The 24,247-nt window shown below is 42.6% G+C and overlaps 1 protein-coding gene across 1 annotated transcript in view; it reads left to right on the top strand.

Annotated features, from left to right (window-relative positions):
- Nucleotides 1-1,414: 1,414 nt before the first annotated feature.
- The window catches only part of nrxn3b (neurexin 3b), a gene marked incomplete at both ends in the record, with an annotated part of 590,571 nt that continues 567,738 nt past the window's right edge, over nucleotides 1,415-24,247 (top strand). Inside the window, 4 exons of the mRNA XM_080744342.1 lie at nucleotides 1,415-2,111; nucleotides 9,509-9,526; nucleotides 10,764-10,790; nucleotides 12,489-12,500. Of these exons, the coding sequence (XP_080600468.1) occupies nucleotides 1,415-2,111; nucleotides 9,509-9,526; nucleotides 10,764-10,790; nucleotides 12,489-12,500 (754 nt within the window). The remainder of the gene's footprint in view (nucleotides 2,112-9,508; nucleotides 9,527-10,763; nucleotides 10,791-12,488; nucleotides 12,501-24,247) is intronic.

Below are 24,247 nucleotides of genomic sequence, written 5' to 3'. Positions count from 1 at the left end.
TGTGCTAAACTGAATTTGAGGGTCGGTTATTGTCCCCTTCTAGCAGAATATCCTATTGCTCATTCCCCCCATGTCGTGGTACGAAGGGGTTTTTGTGGGAGAAATTGTGCCGGGCGTGAATAAGTATGCACGGAGAATATTAAATGGCCAAAGTGATGGGATATTCCAATATGAATTGGTTTCCATCGTAACATCTTTGTGAATAGCTCTTTATGATTGTATAATCCCCCAAAGACATGCAAATGAGAGGGAAAGTGGTGGCGGATAATTAATCTTATTTATCAGGTTCCCAGCAGGACCTTAGAGATAGCGGCCTGATGTAGTGCAGCTAAACACATGTCTCGGCTCACCTTATTGGATTTCCGCTCATCATTTTTATCAAGGAGAATGCTGTAGAATTCTGAGCTTCAGAGTTGTTAATTGTATTTGCAGCACCTTCAACGATGCACCAACATTGTTCTCAACTTAAACACGCTAGACTATTAGCCGTAAAAAGTTGAGAATTAATTGAGTTGCAATTCAAATAAAATGGGTAATTGGAAAGACATGGCGGGTCACATAAAAATGCTCGTAAACCTTTAATGGACATTAATATTGGTTACTTAGTGTTATTTAATGGCCACTGAGAAGTGATCAAATCTGCATTTAAACTCTCCGCCCACCGTCCCTCTTTATTGTTGGATGTAAATCCCATACTGTGGCTGTGTTTTTTTGTGTGTGTTTGTTTGTTTTGTAGATCTATGTGATTTTCTGGCACAATAGTCAGCATTTATTACCCTATTTGACCTCATCAGTAGGACTCATGCTAATTATGTGACTGTTTTGTAAGTGTAGTCACTTTTTTTTTCTTTTTTGTTATGCCTAACCATCTTTTTAGGAAAACCATTCCCAGTTAACTTAAAATATAGTTTTATTTGTTGAACTGTTGTTCATGCTTCTTGAGATTTGTATTTATATTTATGTATTTATGTATTCTCTTCACAGTTGCATCTGAGGTGGGCCTGAAACCAGAGATCAAACCATGGGTCACGGCCACGGCATTGGGCCAGAGATGGAGGCAATGTGCTTATATCCAGGAAGTCGCCTCAAAGAAAAATCATCAAACGGAGCTCTGAATCACTGACAGAATACACTAAGGATCAGCTTCATCTTAGCACTTAAAATTGGATATTTTCCCATAAGACTCTGCTCAGACTCCGCTGAGAAGATTAGATTCTGTGCATTATCAACTCGAAAATCTGCATCTCAAATCAAAACGATATTGCATCCTCTACTTGACTATAAGATTACCTTTATGGAATACAACATTCAGCTGATAAATCTTGGAGCCCAGATATAATCAAATGTTATTATCACTTTGAGGATCTCTCTCCAATCTCTATCCTTATACCGGCACACTCAACCGCTCTCTACGATGAATCCCTCCAGTCGCCTGGGCCATGTGCTCTTCCTGCTCAGCACCATGCTAGGCCTGAACGTGAGCGTTGAGTTCACTGGTTCTGACGGCCAGTGGGCTCGTTACTTGCGCTGGGACGCCAGTACCAGAAGTGACCTGATGTTCCAGTTCAAGACGGCGAGCTCCGACGGGCTGCTCCTATACTTCGACGACGGCGGGTTCTGCGACTTCCTGCTCCTGACGGTATCGGACGGGAAGCTGCAGTTGCACTTCAGCATCGACTGCGCCGAGACCACCGTCACCTCCGACAAGGTGGTCAACGACAGCCGCTGGCACTTTGTCACCATCGCGAGGCACAACCTGCGGACGGTCTTGGCCCTGGACGGCCAGACCAAGGCGGACGAGGTGCGGCCCCAGCGCCAATTCATGAAGATCATCAGCGACCTGTTCCTCGGCGGCCTCCCAGGGGACATCCGCACATCGGCCATCACCCTGCCCTCCGTACGCGAGCTTCCGCCGTTCAAGGGAATTATCACCGACCTCACTTATGGGAACAAGCCGGCCAGGCTAATCGACAGCAAGAAGGTGCGTTTGGAGATGATAGGCCTTTGCACGGAGAACCCCTGTGAGAACGGCGGGACCTGCTCACTGGCGGATGGAGAACGCTACTGTGACTGCTCCAAAACGGGATATGTAGGTCGATACTGCACCGAAGGTAAGACGTCTTGACTGTAGCTTTTTGTGTCAAGTGTTGAATATTGATTAAAGGACTAGTTAACAATTCAGAGGGATTCCTTCCCAATTTAGAAGTAATCTAATGTAATATAACTCCACCTTTGCTTACATGCTCCAAAGTGGGTGGCTGTACAGAGCAGTATCCCGAGTTAAATTTACACTTTTGTTTTTACTCAGTAAGCAGTGCACACAGATCATCAGACCCCACCCACAGTATTTTCCTTTTTGTTTTTATTTTTGTATAATTTCATAATAATAATAATACATCCAGGAAATGTTTATCTTTACATTGTTACTCCCCTCAATGCACACTGCCCCTCGCAAAAATGAGAGCAAAATGTTTGACAGCCGCTGAAAGTTTGTATCTCATTCACTTACTATACACTACAATAAAGGAACAAAATACCCCCCAAAAGAATCTGCTTTAAGTAGCATGTGAGGGGGTCAAACTAAACTTGTTTTTCATGAAAAACATTCCTTGGGCTAAAAACGGCCCGACAAAACTATGTTTTAGTGATGAGTCATCACTTTTCACAGTTTTTTGGGGTCCGTTTTTATCCCAAGGAATGTTTTTCATGCAAAACAAATGCTTGCAATGCATTCAGAATAATTAAAAACCCCTAGTTTGACCCCTCACATGCTACTTAAAGCAAATTTTTGGGTGGTATTTTTTTCCTTTATAGTATATAGTAAGTGAATGAGATACAAACTTTAAGCGGCTGTCAAACATTTTGCTCACATTTAACCTTCATAGTTGACAAAACCACTGAGAAACGGACCTCCACTCTCCACGGTCACGGAAATATCGGATTCGACCCGGCCAACTAATGTTCAAAGCAGCACAATTCTGAGGATAACTTTCCAAAGATTTACACAATTCATGTAGGACACTACACCACACTCCTCAGTGTTCATTTCATTCTGAGAGCATACAGATGTTACAAAGTGGACCCTTATGGGTCGATTTGCTTACATTTGTACACTCTAGTTACAATTAGCAAATTAACACTGAAGATTTGACTCTGCCGAATATATATTTTAAGGATTGTGTAACACTTATCAGAGTTGTTTTTTAGATACTCTCTGTGTTTCATGTGGGAGCCACGAGGGTATGTGGCTGAGTATTATTACTTTTCATGTGGAAACCGTGCAGGAATGCAGTATTGCCTGATAATACTGAAATTACAACCTCCAACCCTCTCTCCATCAAATGTATTCAGCTCTTGCAAGGTGGTGCTGGGACCCAGAGGTATACAGTATTGTACAACGCTTGAATGAAAAACATCTTCACATATCTTTCCTCCTCTGATCCTATACCAAGGCCATCTCTGTTGGGTCATTTAATAACTTTCATCCCTCTCACAATGTCTTTTTTTATACTATTGCATAAATGTTTTATATACTGAGATCTGACTACCTTTGGAGTCAGACATTTTCAAACTATTATCAGAGAATTGTGATGCAGGAGGCCACCTCCTAATGTGCCATAGTTCTCTCTGCATATATACAGTAGCTCTCTCTACATTTCTTCAAACGTCAATATTTTCTCACAAGCAGTGAATGATTTAAATAAAAGTGTTAGTTATTATAGACCCCCTGCTGAACAAGGCCCGATTATTATAGAACTGCTTGAAGTCGGAAAACACACCCTTGGCCATGGCTTTGATCAATGCCTGCTTAATGCCAATAATAACTTTGCCCTTGCCATTGCACCTCTCAAATCTAAGAACTTGATTCTCCTTTGCCATATCCAGATTAGTAATAACATAGACAATGCATTCCTACAGCAACTTTCCTTCTCTGGCTCTTCTCTTTGTGTGTAAGGTCTATAAAGGGTGTTTGTACAGACCCATGTCGAGTTTCGTCCACTGCTGACCCAATTCCTGCCTGTTTTAACAAGAATTACATTGCTGAGCGATGACTCGATTTTAAAATAAAGAAATAAAGAAAGAAATAAAGGGGAATGCTCGCAGAATGCTCCAGCACCGTTTAGCATCTTTCACCTGATGTAATTTAAGCGCTGTACATTTAAGGATTATGGGATACGGTACTAGAGCAAGCTCAGGGTTTTCATGCATTGGATATAGCGGCTTGGTGTGTGAAATGGCTTCGTAATAATAATCATGGAGCTCAAACAAAGCTTTTTGCTGCTGAAAAGGTCCAGGCTCTGGCCTGTGGCATTGTCAAGGACAACACGTGGTGTGTGGACTGCAGGGCAGTCAGGCGGACAGACCGGGCTTGCCCCTGTTCGCTTCCTCCCATTTTGCTCATCGCCGCTATCCTAGTGGTCAATGGAGAAGGAGGCTCATTCATCTGGGAGACTTTTAAGAGCTGACAGGGGGAACGATGACAAACCCGCGTTAAAACAACCAATGTTTTTAAGAGGGGTGGCTGTGAGGCAGCCAGACAGCTTTGACAAAGAGAGATGACCCCTCGTCTTCAGGGCAGAGACAGACAGTACGAAGTCTGTACTCGCGCACGGCCTGCCTGTACCCCAATTTGTCCCTGGATGGTTTGCCTTCAGAGGGGATGGGAGCCCCCCTGGGGTTACCTCTGCCCATGACCCCCCCATCCTCTGAAAACCTTTCACATACCACTCTCCTTCTCTTCCTCTACAGCGCTCTCTCTTCCTCTCTCATTCTACCCATGTTAGTCTCCCTAGCTGATCTGTCTCACGTTCTTTGTTAGTTCCCATTAACTGATGTGGCGGATTGTTGATTACACCGCTGAGACTGGGAGCCATAATTAGGAGGATAATGAGAACAGAGATGGCTAATTTGCGCAGGAAACGCCTGCACAAACACCGCTGTAAATTCAGCCCATCCGTCAGCAGACTGCCGAGAGATTTTTATTCGTTATGTCTACAAGTGCCCAAGCACTTGTTCCTTCCTCATTCCGCCCGCAAGCAAGGTTTCTGCGGGTCATGCAACGGCAACATGTTTTCACCTAACATTTGCTCGTCATTAGCGCAATTAGAGGTGCATAGCTGCTTAATGCGACTGTCTGTGTGTACACAGATGATTATGCCTTATGCTAATTGGCAATGAGAGCAATCTGTCAAACCTTGGAGTATTTATCTGTAAACTGGCTGTGTGGTCAAAGCCTCACACAGACAGACATCCAGTACTTAACCTAGCATAGCCGCACTCGAACACGCCCCTCACACGCACATGCCCATGTGCACGCACACGCACATCAACAAGGCCCCCGGAGTGTCTCTTTAAAATGGGCAGATGGCGGGCTGACTGACTGACTGGGCTGGGTCTAGGAAGCATTTAGCCAGCCGTATGTTGTATGATAGCCTGCTAGCCCGCTAGTCTGGAAGGTAAAAACAGTCGACAGAATGGACAGAATGAAGCTGGCAGCATACTTCAAAATAAGTCAATTTGCTCTTTTTTGCAGTAAACCAAACAGAGTTCTCTGCAGACAAAATGATTATAGCCGATGCAGCTCTGCTTTGCAGCAAGTGCTGGAATGTAGATGCTGAATCTCCTCTCTTTGTTTTGGTCAAACTCCGAGTCACGCTTTGACACATGCGTCTCTGAGAATTTGCCATTTCTGGTGGAAGACACACTAGTCCATAGTATACTGTGGACAAAGTTTATGCTATCTCTCTCCATGAATTAATTACCATAATATGGTTGTGTTTGTAGTGTTCCAGAGAGGGATTATAGAGGTTTGTACATCCTAACCTCCTCAGCCAACCTTTTGCGGGCAGATTGAAGAAATAAAACAAAATGAAGCATCATGAGCACCTTGAATTTATGACCAATCATGCCACACAATGTTCACAATTGAACATTACGTCACATGTAATCTACGGTGATGTTCGGTTAATTAGAAAATGCTAAAAAAGAACATCAACAAGGGACTGCATTAATCATTTTTTTCTGCGATTACGTCAACATCAAGATTGTCAAAAAAGAAATACCCTCTGTTCATGCACAGCCTGTCCTGCCCACTTCCTGCTGCTAAATCATCATTTTTAGTGGCATGATAATCGTGAGATAATCAAGAGATTACTCTCTCTCTCTCTCTCTCTCCCCACATTACATCTCTCTCGCTTGCTCTTCTCCTCCGCTCCCCTCTTCAGTTCTCTGCGGCGCTGTGACCATCCCGAAACCGACCACGGAGAAGGCAGGCAGATTAGGGCCATAAACAGTTGGCCATAAAACACATGTTCAATCTGTCCCTCCGTGTGGATCAGGGTGTATCGCTGTGACTAAGTGTGTCAGTGTGAGGGAGCTGAAATTGGACACCACTCACCACTCGCTCACTATCCCCGCACGACTCGGCGCTGGCAGCCAAATCCGCCGCCTGTCACCATGTGCCACACAACGTTATTAACCCCCCCCCCCCCCCACACACACACACACACACACACAAAATAAAAAAGGAGGAAAAAAGGACGAAAAAACTCAACTTCTGCTGAGTCATCTCTGAAGACGACTTAATTTGTCCTCCCTATTATTGCCTCGGCAAACTGCAATATCTTTAATGGAAATGGCCCGGAAGTTTTTCTTCTTTTTGTTCATCGCTCTATTCAATTATATTAATAGAGCTGACATCTTGAAGTCTGAATACCTTGGGGGTTTTTCCAATTACAATGAGATATGCATATGGTTAAGGATATTACGAGCTACAACGGACTGTTGAATGCCTGTGTAAAATGAACAGGCGTTGCCTCCATCACAACCCTATGTCCGGTTTTGTTTTAATGAGCAGTTTAAGGCTCCCTTTTAATGTAAAGAAGGGAAAAAAAAACAATTGATGGAAGACTACTATAGTAATTGAAAGCCGGGGGAAAAGCTAACCGTTAAAGTAAGTGTTGAAACGGTTGCCTTCGGGCTTAGCTCTGGGGATTAATAAACAGACATGGAAAAAATGACAGTTACAATAATCTTACTGTAAAAAATAGGTCAGCGGGGGGGTGGAAAAAAGGAGAAATGGGATGTAGGGAGTTGCCTGATTCTAGTGCAGAGGGCATCTGTGTCTAGTGGCCGAGCTCAAAAATGTTTGGATTTGAACGGTGAAGATGCTGGTAAAATGGAGCAGGGGATTACAATGGGACCACATGCCCTGAGAGGCTTGCTCTGAACGCTGCTCGCCCCATCAAGGAAAGAGAGATTTATCTGCATGGGTGACTGAGCATTTACGCCAGTGCACGCACGCATGCACATGCGCACGCACGTACCCACTCACACGCACACAGTAAATATATACACAATGTAAATATCGTCATTGTCGGGTGGAAACCGGTTTGTATGTCCAAAACGTTCGTTTTGTATGTATCATCTAAAAAATGTACTAAACTAGTGAAAACAGCAGATCTTCAAGCAGCTCGCGATGCGATGCGAGGCGTTGTGTGCTTGTAGATCGGCTGTTTTCACTAGTTTTGTGCCACGTCTTGTATGATGAAGCAGGGCTTTGCTTTACCAAAAAACTTGGAGATACGAGGTTTCTGCCCAGCAGTGACGATATTCAGTCACACTCATTGTCCCCGTGCAAATGAAAACTGCATTCGCTGTTGCACATAGCAAAAAAAACGCATGCATTTGTGCATGGATGCGCACACAAACATGCACGCACACACGCGTGCACGCACAGACCACTAATAGGGGCTCAGCATCCATGCATGTGGGGAGCTGCTGGAGCAGTGTTCTGTCCCTAAGTTAGCCGCCGTATCCCTTCCCCCACCCCCCTCCATGCGTCCTTCCCGCCTCTGCCAATGTCATCCTTCACGCGCAAGGGGAGGATGAGTGTAGTGGCAGCCATTTTGGGTTCCCTAAAGCAGTGGTTCTCAAAGTGAATTCCAGGGAGTCTGTGGGTTCCTTTAAAGGGGGCTAAATTGACCCATACAAGTCTGTAACTCTGGCAGTTTACAAATGGAACCAAATGAACCCGTTAGGGTTAAGGGGAGACCTTGAAATTTGAAGGTTTGAGAAACACCGCCCTAAAGGAGACGTGGTCTTAGTTAGTCCTCATCACCAACCACCACCACCTCCCTCTCCTCCTCCTCCCTCTGCTTTTCCTGAAGGGTATTTCTGGCCCCTGTTGAGCATTTTACTTTAAACATGGAACGCGGAGGAACGAACTAAACGCAGGACGAATATCCCCCAGACAGTTACCATGCAGCGATGGGAACAAAACAAAAGGTTCAGATTGTCCAGTGATCAAGGCACAGCACCATTTCTAGCCTTGAGGAGCCTTGAGGAGATACAGTACAGCTATACTAATAATAATAATCATCATCATCATCATCATCATCATCATCATCAAGAACCTCTGATGATGCTTAATTGGTTAAAATGAACACTTTTAGATCACATCCCCAGTCATATTGTGTAACTACTATATTAAACAATATGTTACAAAAATAAATAAATACAAAGATCAGTTTCTCTGTAATCTAATATGAAAATCCAATCATGTTTTCTTCCTGTAAAACAGAATATGACGTGCTGCACTACCCCGTACCAAATGTAGGCTTGAACAATAATATCATCATAATTCCACCCATCAATCGATCTTTAACTGTAATTCGCCGTGTCTGTTATGTCACGTTTCAACGCTCAAATCAATTGTTACTGTATATCCCGCCTGCCTATTACCTTTCATTCGTAAATACATCACGCTTTGCGGAAGTTGGATGCTTCTCGAAATGCCGTTTCATCTGGAATTTATCTAGTGGTTTATTTTCCTCTTAAAAAGCACACTGTGAACTGCTGGAGCCCAACAGCGAGCATTCCTCTAACCAAAGGAGACACTGTGGGTGGGTGGGTGAGATTGTGGTGCATGGATTTGGGTCAGTATGGAAGCAGGGTATGTGGGGGTACAGCAGTGGAGGGCGGAGAAATGGGTCTGGAAAGAGCGTCCCGGTGATCCACAACCCTCACAACACCATAAATCCTCAGGATCTTGGGATTTATGTATCTCTTTTACTTGTGTATGTGCGGCACTTTGTGAGATTCAAGATGCAGAATATTATGTCTCTGTAACGATATTCAAAATGTGAAAGTGTTGTTTGCAAACAATTATAATAATAGTGTGGATCTGGTTCCCTGAACAGATTGAGCAGATGATTTTTGTGTTTGTTTTCTTCCCACAGGATTTTCTTCATATAAACCCAGGCATGTCAAGGGGCCCCCCTTACATGACCATAACACAAGTCTCTCTCTCCACAGGATTTGTTTTGAGATGTTTATTTTAGTCAGGCATGTTAAGGGGCACAGCTCTGCCCCTTACATGACAGTATTTTTGCTTAGCAGTGTGGAGCTTTGGTTTGCATGATAGAACACATGCAAAAGCAGGAGTAGTGTGTTTCTAACGCAAGGCATCTTCTTTCTTCTTCTTTCTATTTCTTCCTCGACTCCACAGCAGTCCAGAGAACACCAGGTGAGTCACCAGGACTGAGTAACGATTGACACGACAGAACACAAGCCACTAGGGATGGGACGATACGCGATATTATTGTTTGTCGTGATAAAAATCACTCGCGATAATCGTATCGTGGAGATTTAATTCATCATGATATCGTCCTCTGTCATGCACTGGGATCAATTCACCTTTTATTTGCCGAGCTGCATATCTGGTACCACTTAAACCCTCTATAATTGGTAAAAGGTACTTATAATATACGTACTTGATTCAGTCTTTTTTTCACTCTCTATCAAATGTCTTTGCCAAAAAATAGCCGATCTATAAGCTCACAGCGCGTCGCGTTGCGACGCGTTGTGAGCTTATAGAGCGGCTATTTTTTGGCAAATGTTCCACCCCAGGATAATGGATTTTGATTATCGCGGTAATATTGTAAATCGCAATTTCTTTTGGGTGCTTTTTTATATTTCTTGCTATGCATTAGCCCTAAAATAAAGGCTTTTTAACTGTCCCTCAAGAGTGCCTTGGTCTAACTTTTTTTGCGCAATTTCTTTTGCCACAATAATCGTGATATGAAAATGTCATATCCTCCCATCCCTACAAGCCACACACGATAATGTTTTAACTAGTTTAGCGTTGACAACACTTCATTGTTCTGTTTAAAAGAGTAGTTCACCCCCAAAATGACTTTTTTTTTCTATTGATTACGCGCGCCATGGAGACTTGAGTCCAATAATATTTTTTTTATTTGTCACATTCCTAAGACAAAAAATAGATCATAGTAAATTTACCTCCATTGATTCCAGATGGGGACCCGATCGCATTTGAGTCCCCATGCGGAATGATGGGGGTACATTTATTGTAATACATTTTTTGTCTTAGGAATGCAGCTAAAACCAAACAAATATTATTGAACTCAAATCTCCATAGCGTGAGTAATCGATAGAAAAAAAGTCATTTTGGGGGTGAACTACTCCTTTCAGCTAGTTATTAAATAAGTAAACACGTATCATTTATACATTTAAACCCAGGCACTTCACAGATAATGTTATACCGTATATATATTTCTCAAGGCATTTGTCTATTCTTTACAGAAAGCTTTCTCATGCACTAGAGAAAGCTTCGTGTTAGGTGTGATAGCCATGGTTTGCCCTCATTGCAAAGCATGCATAATATCAATACGACTGCAGTATTGGCGTGTCTTGTGTTTTCAAATCCTTTCTCTGTCCCTGTCTGTCCATGTTTTTTCTTCAAGGCCTCGCGCACCTGAAAGCGGAGCAAGGTATGCTCTTTCTTCTATTCTCTTATGCGTGGTTATTTTTAGAGGTCCTCCCCACCTCTCGCTGCCTGGCTTGGCTTTGCGGTGTGATTTTTTTTATGGCATGTCTGTGTGCATTTGCATGTTTCGTGAATTCTCCTGCTGTTTAATACAGAGATGATGGGGGGGGGGGGGGGTGTCCCTCTCTCCCTCTGTGCCTCTGTGCCCCCCCTCCCTCCCTCACTCTCCCCAGGTTTCTGTGTATTACATAATTTTGCGCGGGTTCCATCCTTGCAGCCGACGCGCGGTGACACATCTCACCGTCTCTGCACTGAGCCGCGCTCGTGTTGAGGGAGGAGAAAATGCAGCGAGTCAGGACGCTGAATAAAGAGATTGCCATTACTTGCCAAGGACAGACATTTTTCTTGGTGAAAAAGTGGAGCAGGAACGCATGAAAGCACCGACTGATGCAGAGTACAGAGTGTCACGCGCATACTGTAGAGGCAAATGCGAGAAAAGGACCAAATATATGTGGGTGACTGAGAAAGAGCGTTTTAATTTAAATCTCATTTGTATGTACTCTGGGTGTAATTATCACCGAAGAAAGGAAGGCAGATAGAGAGAAGTAGAGGACATATCAGGGGGGAAGAGGTGAGGATTGAGGGACTAACGATAGGAATATCAATGTAGAATTATAAAGACATGATTAATCACAGCAGGCCAAGGAGACGCAAGGGGGAGGACAGGCTGAGAATGTGAAGTGAAGGGGTTTGGGAACCGCAGAGATGGGTGAAGACTCAGAGGAAGGGAGAGAGAGAGAGAGAGAAATAGGGAGTTTTCAGGCTGTGACAAGGTTCTGGCATAAACCGTCCAGTTCTCTACATTAGTTGTCGTCGCTGTCAGGCAGAAACCTTGTATCTACAAGTTTCAAATGTGTACATTATTTCGCAAAGCCAAGCCCTGCTTCATCATACAAGGCTGTCGCACAAAAGTAGTGAAAACAGCAGATCTACAGGCACACAACACCTCGCGGTGCGAGGCGTTGTGTGCTTGTAGATTGCCTGTTTTCACTAGTTTAAATCATTTTTAAAATGATAAATACAAAAGAAATGGTTTTGGACATAGGCTACAAGGTTTCTACCCGACAATGGGTTATGTGTCATACACACCTGCCTCTCTCCCATGACACACACACACACACACACACACACACACACACACACACACACACACACACACACACACACACACACACACACACACACACACACACACACACACACACACACACACACACACACACACGCATGCATGCATGCACACAAATACACAGAGTACATCAGACTGCACAAACAGCCACAGAGAGAAGCAGACATAGCATGATGCAGTTTAACCCATTTAGAATGTATACAGGCCGTTGTGTATGTGTGCGCTGCCCACGTGCATGCTTTACATGTCTTCCCGTGGGAACCCTCCGCTTCTGCATGACTGTCACTGTGCGGCATGGACGTGTCACTTGGCTGTGTTGTAGACGTCCTCTAAACTAACAATAGCTTATCCCCTCTTTCTGTCTGTCTCACTCTCTCTCTCTCTCTCTCCCTCTCTCTCTCTCTCTCTCTCTCTTTCTCTCTCTCTTGATCTGCGTGGGATGTCGCTCTTCCCTTCTCTCTCTTCACGGACCCCCTCCTCCTCCTCCTACTCCTCTGTCCGCCGTAACTGTAGGTAGAAACAAAGGTACAGCAATCCTTTATTCATTATTCCTGCTTTTATGACTCCTTGACAGAGCTGTGTGTGTGCAAGAAGCACGCAACTGTGTTTCTGCCGCTGGTCAATTATTCATTATGTGTTCATTAGCTTGTGTGTGTGTGTGTGTGTGTGTGTGTGTGTGTGTGTGTGTGTGTGTGTGTGTGTGTGTGTGTGTGTGTGTGTGTGTGTGTGTGTGTGTGTGTGTGTGTGTGTGTGAGAGAGAGAGATAGTCTGAGATGCTTGTGCTTTCAAGCTAATGTGTGTACTGTACCTACTGTCCACTTCCTGTGAGTGATTGGGTGCAGAGACTGATGGAGACAGAATGTAGTATTGTCATTATCTTCTGCTTATGGATGTTGTCTCTGTAGGGCAGGATGAATGCTCTGTGTGATGGATTGTGCCAGGCCTCTGTACCACAGTACACACCCAACAACAGTTTGGAATCTGTGTCCCATGTTTACTATCTTTGTGGGGAATGTCCCCAGCTGAGGAAATAAATGTATACTTGTTGTAGAACAGTGTTTCTCAAACTTTCAAATTTCAAGGTCTCCCCTTTAAGGAGTAGTTCACCCCCAAAATGACTTTTTTTCTATTGATTAGTCACGCCATGGAGAGTAGAGTTCAATAATATTTTTAGTTTTTTGTCACATTCCTAAGACAAAAATTTGATTCGAGTAAATTTACCCCCATTGATTCCGGATGGAGACCCGTTTCGAAACGGGTCCCCATCCGGAACGAATGGGGGTAAATTTATTGTTATCACATTTTTGTCTTAGGAATGTGACAAAAAACAAAAAATATTATTGAACTCAAGTCTCCATGGTGTGACTAATCAATAGAAAAAAAGTCATTTTGGGGGTGAACTGCTCCTTTAACTCTGACAGTGTACAAATGCAGCCAAATGGACCTGTTAGGGTCCAGTTCCATTTGTACACTGTTAGTTACAGGTCAATTTAGACCCCCCTAAAGGAACCCACAGAGTCCCTGGAATCCACTTTGAGAACCACTGTTGTAGAAGAAAGGCTAATTTCTATGGTTAAAATTATTTAGGGTTAAAAAATGTATGAGAGTTCAAGTTGGGGTTAAGTTTAGTGTTCGAGTGACGGCTTACAGGGTTAGTTGTAGGGTGAGGAATAGGGATTTTTAACTATAATATATCTTTTTTTGTCTGCACTATAAGACAAACGTGTGTGTTTTCCATGTGCCCGTGTGTGCATATTCAATTGCACGTGACACTTCTGTGTCTTGGTTTGGCTGAATGGGAGCTGATTGGAGGACTTGACCTGACATTTGGCTTCATTTGAATGAGGTTAACGCACCGGCCTCTGTGCATTATAGTCATGCAGAATATCCTCATTATCCATTCATAACAAGCATGCGAGTGTGTGTGTGTGTGTGTGTGTGCGTGCGTGCGTTGTTGTGTGTGCGCGCGTGTGTGCTGTGTGTGTGCGTGCGTGCGTGTGTGTGTCTGAGCGCAAACACACGCACTTGTGCGCTTGTCATTGTATGTTTTTCTCCCTCTGGGCTAGATATAGGAAGCAGCTAAATTATGGTTATCTGTCTGAACTGATATCAATTTAAATCGAGCTCAGTCTGTATTACCTCATTAGACAGTATGCGTGCCGTACAGCTGCTTGCTTACCATTGTTCCAGATGGTTTGATCTATACAGTGCAATATCATACAATCTTATCCAGTTACTTGGCCAGCCAAGATGGAGTGAGTGAATGGATGGAAATTGCCATCATGCAATGCATGTTCATATGCATGTTCAAAACATGCATTGTTTGTCACCAGGCATAATTTGTTCATCACATATTCACAGCCTTATTCAGTCATAAAGACGATGAGAAAGTAGCATTTGATCAATGTTGCAACCATGGTGCCGTGTTTGGCGCGGTTTCCTCCTGCAGCGGAGATGTGTCATAGTGACTGTCCAGTGTGTCTTATAGCTTGTGCTGATTGGTCAGCTATTACTGCCCTGAGGCTGATATCTGTTATCACCCTCTCAATTATTTTATCACTCCCTGTACCCAAATAAGCTGGGTGATGTTATGAATCTTCAAATGGGATGTAGACCTAGAGTAATAATATGGCTTAAAATAAGTGAGCATGGCCTCAAATTAAGCAATAAGCCACAAGAGGCATGTGGTTACCTGGTATTTTTTTTTACGACTGAGAGGCGAAGCTGAGTGTCTCCAACCCTCTCAGCCGTTACAAAATACAGGTAACCACATGCCTTATGTGGCTTATTGCTTTTCTAAAACGGTTACAATATGTCAACATGAAAAATCATAGACATGTACCAATTATAACTGTTCTATTTCACTAATAATTCACTACAAGGTCTGCAAGAAAGTAGTTTGCAGCTACAAGAAAGTAGTTCTCAGCTTTTTTGCCAACAACACAGGTGGAGATAATTGGTGCACTGTTATGTGGAACACTGTGGAAAGAAATAACGCACCTTTGATATAAACTGATTCAAGGTGTGGATTATAGTCTCATATACCACAGCAATTAAAGGGAAACCAGCCAATCAGAATCAAGGAATGGAACTAGCCGTTTTAGAATTATAATTTTAACACTCTAATATCTACAGTAGTCTCTCTCACAGCTCAGGAATAGATCCTCTTTCACCCAGTATATACTGTTGTAAGTTCTTCTGAAGGACACTGCAAGGATACAAGCATTTAGGTTACATAACTTATTAGATGACTTTTTTTTTATCAAGCATTGCCACTGGGATGATGATGTCGTCCAAGAAAGGATGTTTGTGATGCTATGTTGCAGTGCCATTACACTCATGATCAGCCAAGACATTTATTCATTTCTCCTATTTTCACAGAAAGCCCTTCGAGGGATGAATGGCATTCACAAATTAGCATCCTCCATAAACACTGTTGTCAGTCTGTCTGTGTACACGGTTTCTGTTCCCATCAAATAGACCATGAAAATGATCCTTGCTGTTAATGTCGACATGTACACCTATACGGTACATGGCACACTGGCCATGCAGAGACGATGATGATGATGATGAGAGGGATGAAGGGAGAGAGAGTAGGGGGGGAGGGGTTTGAGGTGAGATGGGGGTGGTGTGAGAGAGAAAAGGCTCAAGGAGAGAGTGGGGGAGGGTTTTTGAGGGAGAGAGAGGTACTGTAGCTCCGGGGTGCTTAGAGAGTTTATTTCCGTGGACAGCCTCACGTTTATGTCGTGAAAAAAATATGGAGCATCTTCGCAGCTTAATCCTAAGTGTTTATTTAAGTCAAGCAAAAGGATGAATTGTCCCCAGGAATTTTATTTTGCCGTGTAAATGTTTACACTCTCTGAGAGGTAAACTAACAATCATGATTTCCCTGCGGCGTTTTTTACTACTGCTCAAATCTGGGGCTGACCGTGACTAGAAGTACCCCCAAAAAGAAAGAAGGAAAGAAAGAAAACAGCGCACAGTACTGTGGCAGGGGTGTCGCACCAAATTAATTCAATGCGGGCCCCCCATGAATGTTCTTCATAGAGGGAGGGGGTTTAACCCATTTAGACGGGGAACCCATTATTTTGTGCTTTAACTCTTGAAAAATAGTAGATATACAAAAAATGTGTGCAAGTCCTTGAATATTTCAAATCCTTCTGAGGTTTTTTGAAAAACCTGTGTTTCTATGTCAGTGGTGCTCAAACCTTTTCACGTTAAGGACCCCCAAAATGATATGTATTTGGCCACGGACACCCATCTCAAAATATTTAGTTCCAGGGACCCTGCAGAAGAAAAATTTGAGTTACAAAATGTTCGCTTAAAACATATAATATCAAAGATTTTCATGACTTTTCAAAAATAGCAGATCTACAAGCTCGCTGTGAGCTTGTATATCTGCTATTTTTCAATAGCTAAAGTATAAAAGGCCCCTCCACCTTGGGCCCTAGTAACTCAGTCCCACTTTTCCCCCCCTTGTGACGCCCCTGCTCAGTGGGCTAATTGTCTTAGTCAGTATTCACCAGGGAGAAACGGTAAAACACTAACCATAAAAACGGACCATGATCCAAGGCAATGTTTAACGTTTTTGATGGATTGTAAACGGGTCAACAGAACGATGTTTAATACCCCCAGGCACAGTGAAGGATAGCACAGCAGGCTAATCCAATGCCAAACGGGCTGAACGAAGCAATCGTTAACACACCAGGAAGTTGTAAGTTGTGCCGTCGATCTTGTGTAGCCTTTGAGAAATCCTGGTAGAAGCTTCTTTTAGTTCCTTTCCAGTGTACTCCAGTGAGGCTTTTCACGCTCTTTTTGCTGATATCCCAGGAAATGTTTGACAAAAAAGGCCTCAGGGGAACCTCTTGATTGGGGCCAGCGACCTGTGAGCGAATCCAGGCCTCCGGTAAAGTCCGCTGTCAGGATTTCCGGGACAGCTTTCTTTAGGAAATATATTTGGCCTGTCCTCAGACTGCTCTGGAAATCCATTGTGTAAATCGTCTTTCCCTGTCGTTAAACCAACTTGCCATGTCTATTCCAGTGGTTCTCAAAGTGGAGTCCGGACTAGTGGGGTCCAGGGACCCCCAGCTAAATGATTGATACTTAGGAACCAAATGGTGTCAGATGTATTGAGAGGATAGACCCTTGAGATGCAGCATCTCATTTTAGATTAATACAAATAGGCAAATACAGTACTGTTAGCTTGCTCCCCACCCCCACCCCCAGCCCTAGACTAATTTTAATACAGTATACAGAATACAGTACAATGACATGAATCAAAGTCAGAAATTAACATACAGTACAAGTACAAGCAGTTTAAAAGCCTGAACAGGTTGTTTCCAGATGTGAATATAATAAGTCCAACTGCGTCCAAGTGTATATGGTGATGTATATGGAACCAGAGACCGTTTCAAATATGACGGACAGTTAAAGTAAACACATTCAAAAAGGAATAGATACTGAAGTTGTATTCTTGCCTTAGGCTGCAGCCAATTATGCGGACTATATAGTGGTTAGTACATTCTATATCGACACCTCAGTACAAATCTACATAGGGAATTAAATAATACATTAAGAAGCTTGAGATGAGTGTATGTGGTGTTCAATATCAGCAGAATCTCTAATACTTGTGGAATTAATATTTTCCTGAAGCAGTTACAGTATTTGAAGGATATTATTGAGCCCAAACTGCCATATGTTTTTTTAATAGTAAGATCAATGTGAGGTTTAAAGTAAAGTTCTATTCAATCGTGAGTCCTAGGTATTTAGTCCACCATCTCCGGATAAGAACCATCTTCAAAATGAATAAATAGATCAGAGGAACTTGCAACAGGACGTCCTTTTATTCAATAGAAGTTTGTTATTTTGAAGCCATTTTTGGACCAGATTGAAGTCAGACTGTAAACATTATTTTTAATTGGATGAATGTTTTTGCAGCCTGTCATGAAGATAAAGCAGAGAATAACATTTGGATGAAAACCAATAGAGTAGAGCTTGTCAAGGAGGAGCTAGTGGTCAACCATGTCGAACGCTTTAGAAAGACCAATAAATATTGCATCAGTAAGGCTTGATTAGAGCATTTGCGTTCTCAAAACCTGCATGAATCTTACTTGATTAGTCATGCTGTAGGTCTGGAGTTTTATCTTAGGCATGACCTCTGAAACGTTAGTCAAAATGATCGGTTAAGATGTCAAGTGTTATGCTCTCATATTGTCTTTCACTTGAGTAACACATCACTTGAGCAAAAGAAACATCTACCTCTCATGCGTTTCCTTCCTGTTTTTCTTTTTACATTCATCCATCATCATCATAACCCATCATGGGTTGCGATGCATACTGTTTCCCTAGCATAATTTTGTGCCAACGTTGCACTGGCAAAAGGTCAAAACGTATTGCACATGGAAGGTTGGTTCCATATTGTGCTCATTGACTTGTGACAATACAATTTTCCCCTTCATGTCTCATCACAAATGGTATACATATGCTATCTGAATGTCGTAGTGGTTTTCAATGGACTTGCCGTACCACTGCTGTGAACCTGGGTGATATGACAGCCCAAGGTCAGAGCTACAATAGGACCGGGAGGCAACCCTCAGGTCATGATGAGCAGTGCAGTTGATGGCATAATAATGCCCAAAATATGCTCTGGAACACAAAGTGTCACAGCATGGTTTGTCGTTTCAAAGTTAGTTAACACAATAATTGAGTAATGATTAACTGTAGGGTATATTTGAATTGTAATTAAAACAAGGCTCCAAGGCTAGATCATTTTAAAAAACTAGAATTTATTTGGGTTAGTTTTGTGTGTGTGTGTGTGTGTGTGTGTGTGTGTGTGTGTGTGTGTGTGTGTGTGTGTGTGTGTGCGTGTGCGTGTGCCCAATAATTTTGGATGTGTCACTTAAAAGAGAAATACTCTGCATGGACAGTTTGGACACAAATGTGGCAGCAAAAGCTCAGGTGGAAGAAGAATGTTTTATCCCAACATCACTAGGTTAACAATAACTAAATGAAGATGTGTGTATGACATAGCTGTAATTGTGTTAACTGTTTGTTAATTGTGATAACAGGATTACACAATATGTACAGTATGTGTAATCAAAGCTCACAGATGAATATACATTCCTGTGTTGTAGTTATGAAGTTACATAATATATTTAATTATCATTAGAAGGTGACATAGCTTGTAAGAAGGTCAGGGAAAACGTATGCTTTGAAACAGACAGGTGCGACTTTACTGCTCATTAAAGACCAAAGATTTGTCAACATGTAAGAATTGGCAGATTGTTAAGAACCAAGTGTTCATTCATTTGCCAAGGTCGTCTTAGATAAGAGAAGAAGCAAGTGTTTTTATCTTCTTTTCAAAGCAAAACAGTTTTGTATTAATTGAAGTGAGACCAATTGTTCAATAGTATCTTAAAGGAGCAGTTCACCCTAGCCTGACACTCTATTTTCATTTGGTTTCACTCAAATCTGAAAGCCCTCTCAGTGGAGCTGTTTTCTGAGATTGGGGCGTGGCCAAAGTGGGCCTCTCTGGCAATTTGTTCATACTGGATCATCCCCATCCCCATTGGGCCGTTTAGACTTTCAACTTCGACAGCATCACCAGACCCCTGAACCGACAGAGCACTCTGTCTCATTGGTGGGCTGTGAACCATTCAGAAACCTGCCTACCAATGAGATCATCGATCGGTATTCCAAGCCAAGTCAAGTCTTTCTCTTCCTGGAAAGTTAGCATGCTGAAATAGAAGTTATTTAAAACTGCCCAACATGTCACTGGTAGGTCGAGCCCACATCTCGACGGAAATGGTACCATCTTATAATGAGCATTACTGAGGAGCAATTATATGAACATTGAAGATTAAATCTTCAACCTAAACAGAGTCCATTTTAAAACGTGGTCAGGAGGAGCCAGAGGCGAGAGAGTCAAACTTCAGTCTCATCTCCCAACACAAAGGCTTAGAACTGGAATCTAACATGTTCTACTTCTGGAGAAACACTCCTAATTATCCCTTCACACAGTCCTGCAGCAAAGTTCATACAGACAGATATTCACTTTCTCTGTCCATCACAGTCTCTGTTTTTGTCACTCTCTCTCTCTCCCTCCCTCTCTCCGTATTACTTAGTCATTCTATCTTTGTCTCTGCATGCCTTTGTCTCATCATGAGCCTCTGAGGCTGGACTCACACATAAAAAGCACACTACCTATGCTTTACCTGGGGGGAGGCGGAGGGTAAAACAGCTTAAATTAATTCCCTATGGAAGTCACATGGTTTTGAAGAAGCAATTTGCTTTAAGGCCTCCCTTAAGACAAGAAGAAGCCGTATGTGTGTCCAAGGCCTGGTCAGACACACGATGTGACTGTTACACCATAAGAGTACAAAAGTATTGAATTCTCATTACTCTGAGAGAAGTTCGTTTTGAGCGGTGTCAGCCCTGGCTGTTGGAAGGAAAAAATACATAGTCTATGCATACAGTGTTCCATGCAAATGTCATGTAGTATTTCCTAATCTACAGTATGCTAACAGTTTTAAACATAGAAACTTACAAATTACACAGCACTGGGGTCATGTCCCCACATCACTTTTTATGTCCAATTCCGTCCCAACTTCAACTCCTTTTCAGCCGCACTACAAACATCCTCTCAGCCCTTTAGAATGAACCTGTCCCAAACTCTTGTGTTTGATTTGATTTCTCATGTATTACATCACACAAAGTTATTAGCTTTTTGCTGAGGCTTATGGGTAGAGAAAAGTAGGCTAACTGCTGTTTAGCTGGTTTGTGAAAAGCAGGCAACTGACAGTAGAAGCAACTGTGGTAACAAAACAGAGAAGTTCTGATGTCCCATTCCTTTCCAACACAGTATAATCAATCACAAAAGCTATAGTTGCATTTTAAAGGGGTCATGACATCAAAAAATAAAAATATGTTTCCTGACCTCAATTATACCCCAAAGAAATGAACATTCAACATCCAGTGTTTTTTTCTGTAATCTATTGTTTTTGGAATAATTAGGCTCAGAAAAGTGAGTTAATTTTACTACTACTTATTTTATGCACCATTTACCATTTACCAGGTCAGTTGTTGCGTTCACCCTCACCTACAACCACATTCTCCCCTGGATGATGATACGTCAGTCCAGAGGCAAATTAACCCACTTTTATTATATATGAGCGTAATTATTCCAAAAACTACAGATTACAGAAAAAACACTGAATGTTGAATGTTCCTTTTTTATGGGTGGAACCAAATTATTTGGGGGGCCCCCAGATGGTTAACTTAATGTGCAACATTGTTTTGTCACTCAACAGTAACCAAACCAACATAAAGTTTAAGTGTATAGATGGTATATGCACATTTCTAATGTGACAATTTAAGGACTTTTTAATACTTCTAATATGACAAATTATCAAATATTAGAGGCAGAAATTGTGAAAATAGCCGATCTACATGCTCACAACGTTGTTGAGGCGTCGAGGCGTTGTAAGCATGTAGATCTGCCATTTTCACAATAGAACCGTGTTGTACAAAATGCAATGCCTCAACTCTTAGTGCTCGTCAGGGTTGGGGGGTCCCCAGTTAAAATATGATTATTTTGGGGGTCGCGGCCTGAAAAGGTTGAGAACCACTGCTGTAAGTGACGTCATCAGAAGTTTCTTGTCATTGTTGCGTGGAAACAGACTTGCTTATGAGGCTCCAGGCGTGGGATTCTCAAGACCAGCTGGCCTCTTATTAGCTATGGTGCTAGTTGGCTGTTCCGTTGGTGAAGTCTATTAATAGCCTAATGCCCACACTGCACTTCAGTTTCCCTTGGTTCCAATTAATCACTCCGTCTGAATCCTTGCGTTTGGTGTTTTCTAGAGTTGCCAAAACGGAAGGTTCGCCTGTTATTAAGGGATTGGGATCGTTATTGCCTAGAAAACACTTTATTTCTAATTATTACAGACAACTAATTGGCTTGATGTGCAGGAAAAGCCCAGCATAAAACAATTCTATTGTTCAGTCAGTATTACTGGCAATGAAGCTGGACATGCAGGACTCAGCAATAGTACAGTGCAGATTGGAGTATATACTGTGGGTGCCCAATTACATTAGGCCTTTACTGTAAATACATCTTGGGTGATCACCTGGCAGCCTGACTGTGCTCATTATGGTTAGGATAAAATGTACAATTTACAATTACAGTTTATGCATTCAGCAGACACTCTTAATCCAGAGCGATTTACAATAAGCAAAGGTAATACATCATAATAATCTACGAGGAATGTAGGTAGCACAAGCACCTATTCCGTAAAAAAGAGAAAGATCAAAACATATAAAAAATGCAATCTAAATTACATGTATGATCATTGATGGTAGGCAAGAGCTACTATAAGTGCTATGTTAAGTGATATGCATTTACCTTTTACCATTTTTAAGTTAATGGTTCCATAGCTTAATTTGAATTTGTCTCATGGCACCCATCCAGACTAAATGATTGACAGTAAATCAGCATTTTCAGATGTGGGTAATGGCGTTTTGCTCTGAAACCTCCATTTGCTCCTCTGTCAATCACTCCAAGAAATAGCTGATACCAGGGCTGCATTAATGACGCACGCACGCATGCCGCGGTCGGACGCACGCACGCACGCACGCACACACACACGCACGCACACACACACACATGCACGCAAACATCTACCGGTACGTGCCTACAGTCAAATACTGTGTCAATTTAACTATAAAAGTTGGTGCTCGATCTAAACCTAGTAGAGTCCTCTAGTCTATCCTATTCTCTCTTCCAGGATTTGGAATGCACAATACCGACGTGAGTATATGGAGAGCCCACTCTGCTTTCAGAGGAGGTGACGTGATTATAAGGGTTCAAGACTACATCATTATGCATTGTAGCAGATGGTCTCTTTAATAACATCAACCTCGGGGTTATGTGTGCTCCCGAAGAAACGCTGGCACAGGCATCCGTTCTTTTTGTGTTCTGTTCCATTCGGTTTGTTTCTGCTCTGTGTTATTTCTTTGGCGTCGTTTGGTTTCCCGGTTCTGTTTATATATATCTTGTCGTGTTGTGTTTCGCTGTTTCCTTGTTCTCTCCTACCGGCTTTGTCTTCCATCTTTACTCAGCAGTAAGGGTTCACAATACATTGTCCCCTTCTTTTTTTTCCTTCTCTTTTTCTTTTTTTTGACAGATTTTTACAGTTGCTGCCTCCTTACTGAAGCCCGAGTATACTTAGTTGCATGCGGGTGTCACGCACCGAAAATAACCGATCTACAAGCTCACAATGCAAGGAGTTGTGAGACGTTGTTGGTGCAACTAAGAATAACTCAGGCTTTAGCTCCTTAAGTCCACTCATCAATGATATGTCCTCAACATCTTTCTACAACCTCCACCCCCACCGCCACCCCCACCCCCACACCCACTTCCCCCTCTCTCTTTCTCCCTCTCTCTCCCCCCCTCTCTCTCTCTCTCTCTCTCTCTCTCTCTCTCTCTCCCCCTGTCTGTCTGTCTCTCTCTCCCTGGGCCACTTCCTCCGCTCGCCCTCTGTTCTCTTTCTTTTGCCACTGACCTCTGGGATCAGCCGAGCAAAACTGATTCCCTTTTTTCACGGATCACGAGTGCGTCAGCAGTTACGCAATACACAGAGAGAGAGAGAGAGAGAGAGAGAGAGAGAGAGAGTGCGAGAGATGAAAATATGTAACTGACATAATATTTGTCTGTTTTTGTTTGCGTTACTGGATCACAGAATAATTATTGCTGTCGCTTAAGCCAATGTCAAAACACAATATAATGTGTCTGCACAACATTTTTTGTGATATGATATATAATTACGGGCTTTGCAGCAATGTCAGTCACATAACATAGACATTGTACACATTGCTGAAGCAAAAAAGAGAACTGTGTTTACATAAGACACGCATGTGCGTACACACCGTACGCATGTGCGTAAGCCCATACGTACGTACGTACGTACGTACGTACGTATGTATGTAAGAAAGATGAAGACACATGAAGACACAGACTCATGTTTATATATACTGTACCACAGGGGTCTTCAACAGGGGGTCCGGGACCCCTAGGGGGTCCTCAGAGTTACTACAGGGGCGCCGCCAAAATCTTTGTGTGATAGGATAATTCTTTTATGAACAACTTGAACCCTCGCATCCCTATTTTGAGGAGAACTTTATCCAAAAATAGCAGAATTACAAGCTTGTAGATCGGCTATTTTTGGCAAATAGGTTTGGTATAGAGGTTAAATGTCTGAAAAACACAAATCGAACAT

The sequence above is a fragment of the Nannobrachium achirus genome, assembly GCF_963921795.1.
Source record: "Nannobrachium achirus genome assembly, chromosome: 16".
In the NCBI taxonomy this organism is placed as follows: Eukaryota; Metazoa; Chordata; class Actinopteri; order Myctophiformes; family Myctophidae; genus Nannobrachium; species Nannobrachium achirus.
Note: the sequence above shows the minus strand (reverse complement) of the source record. Positions and strands in the feature narration are given on the sequence as shown.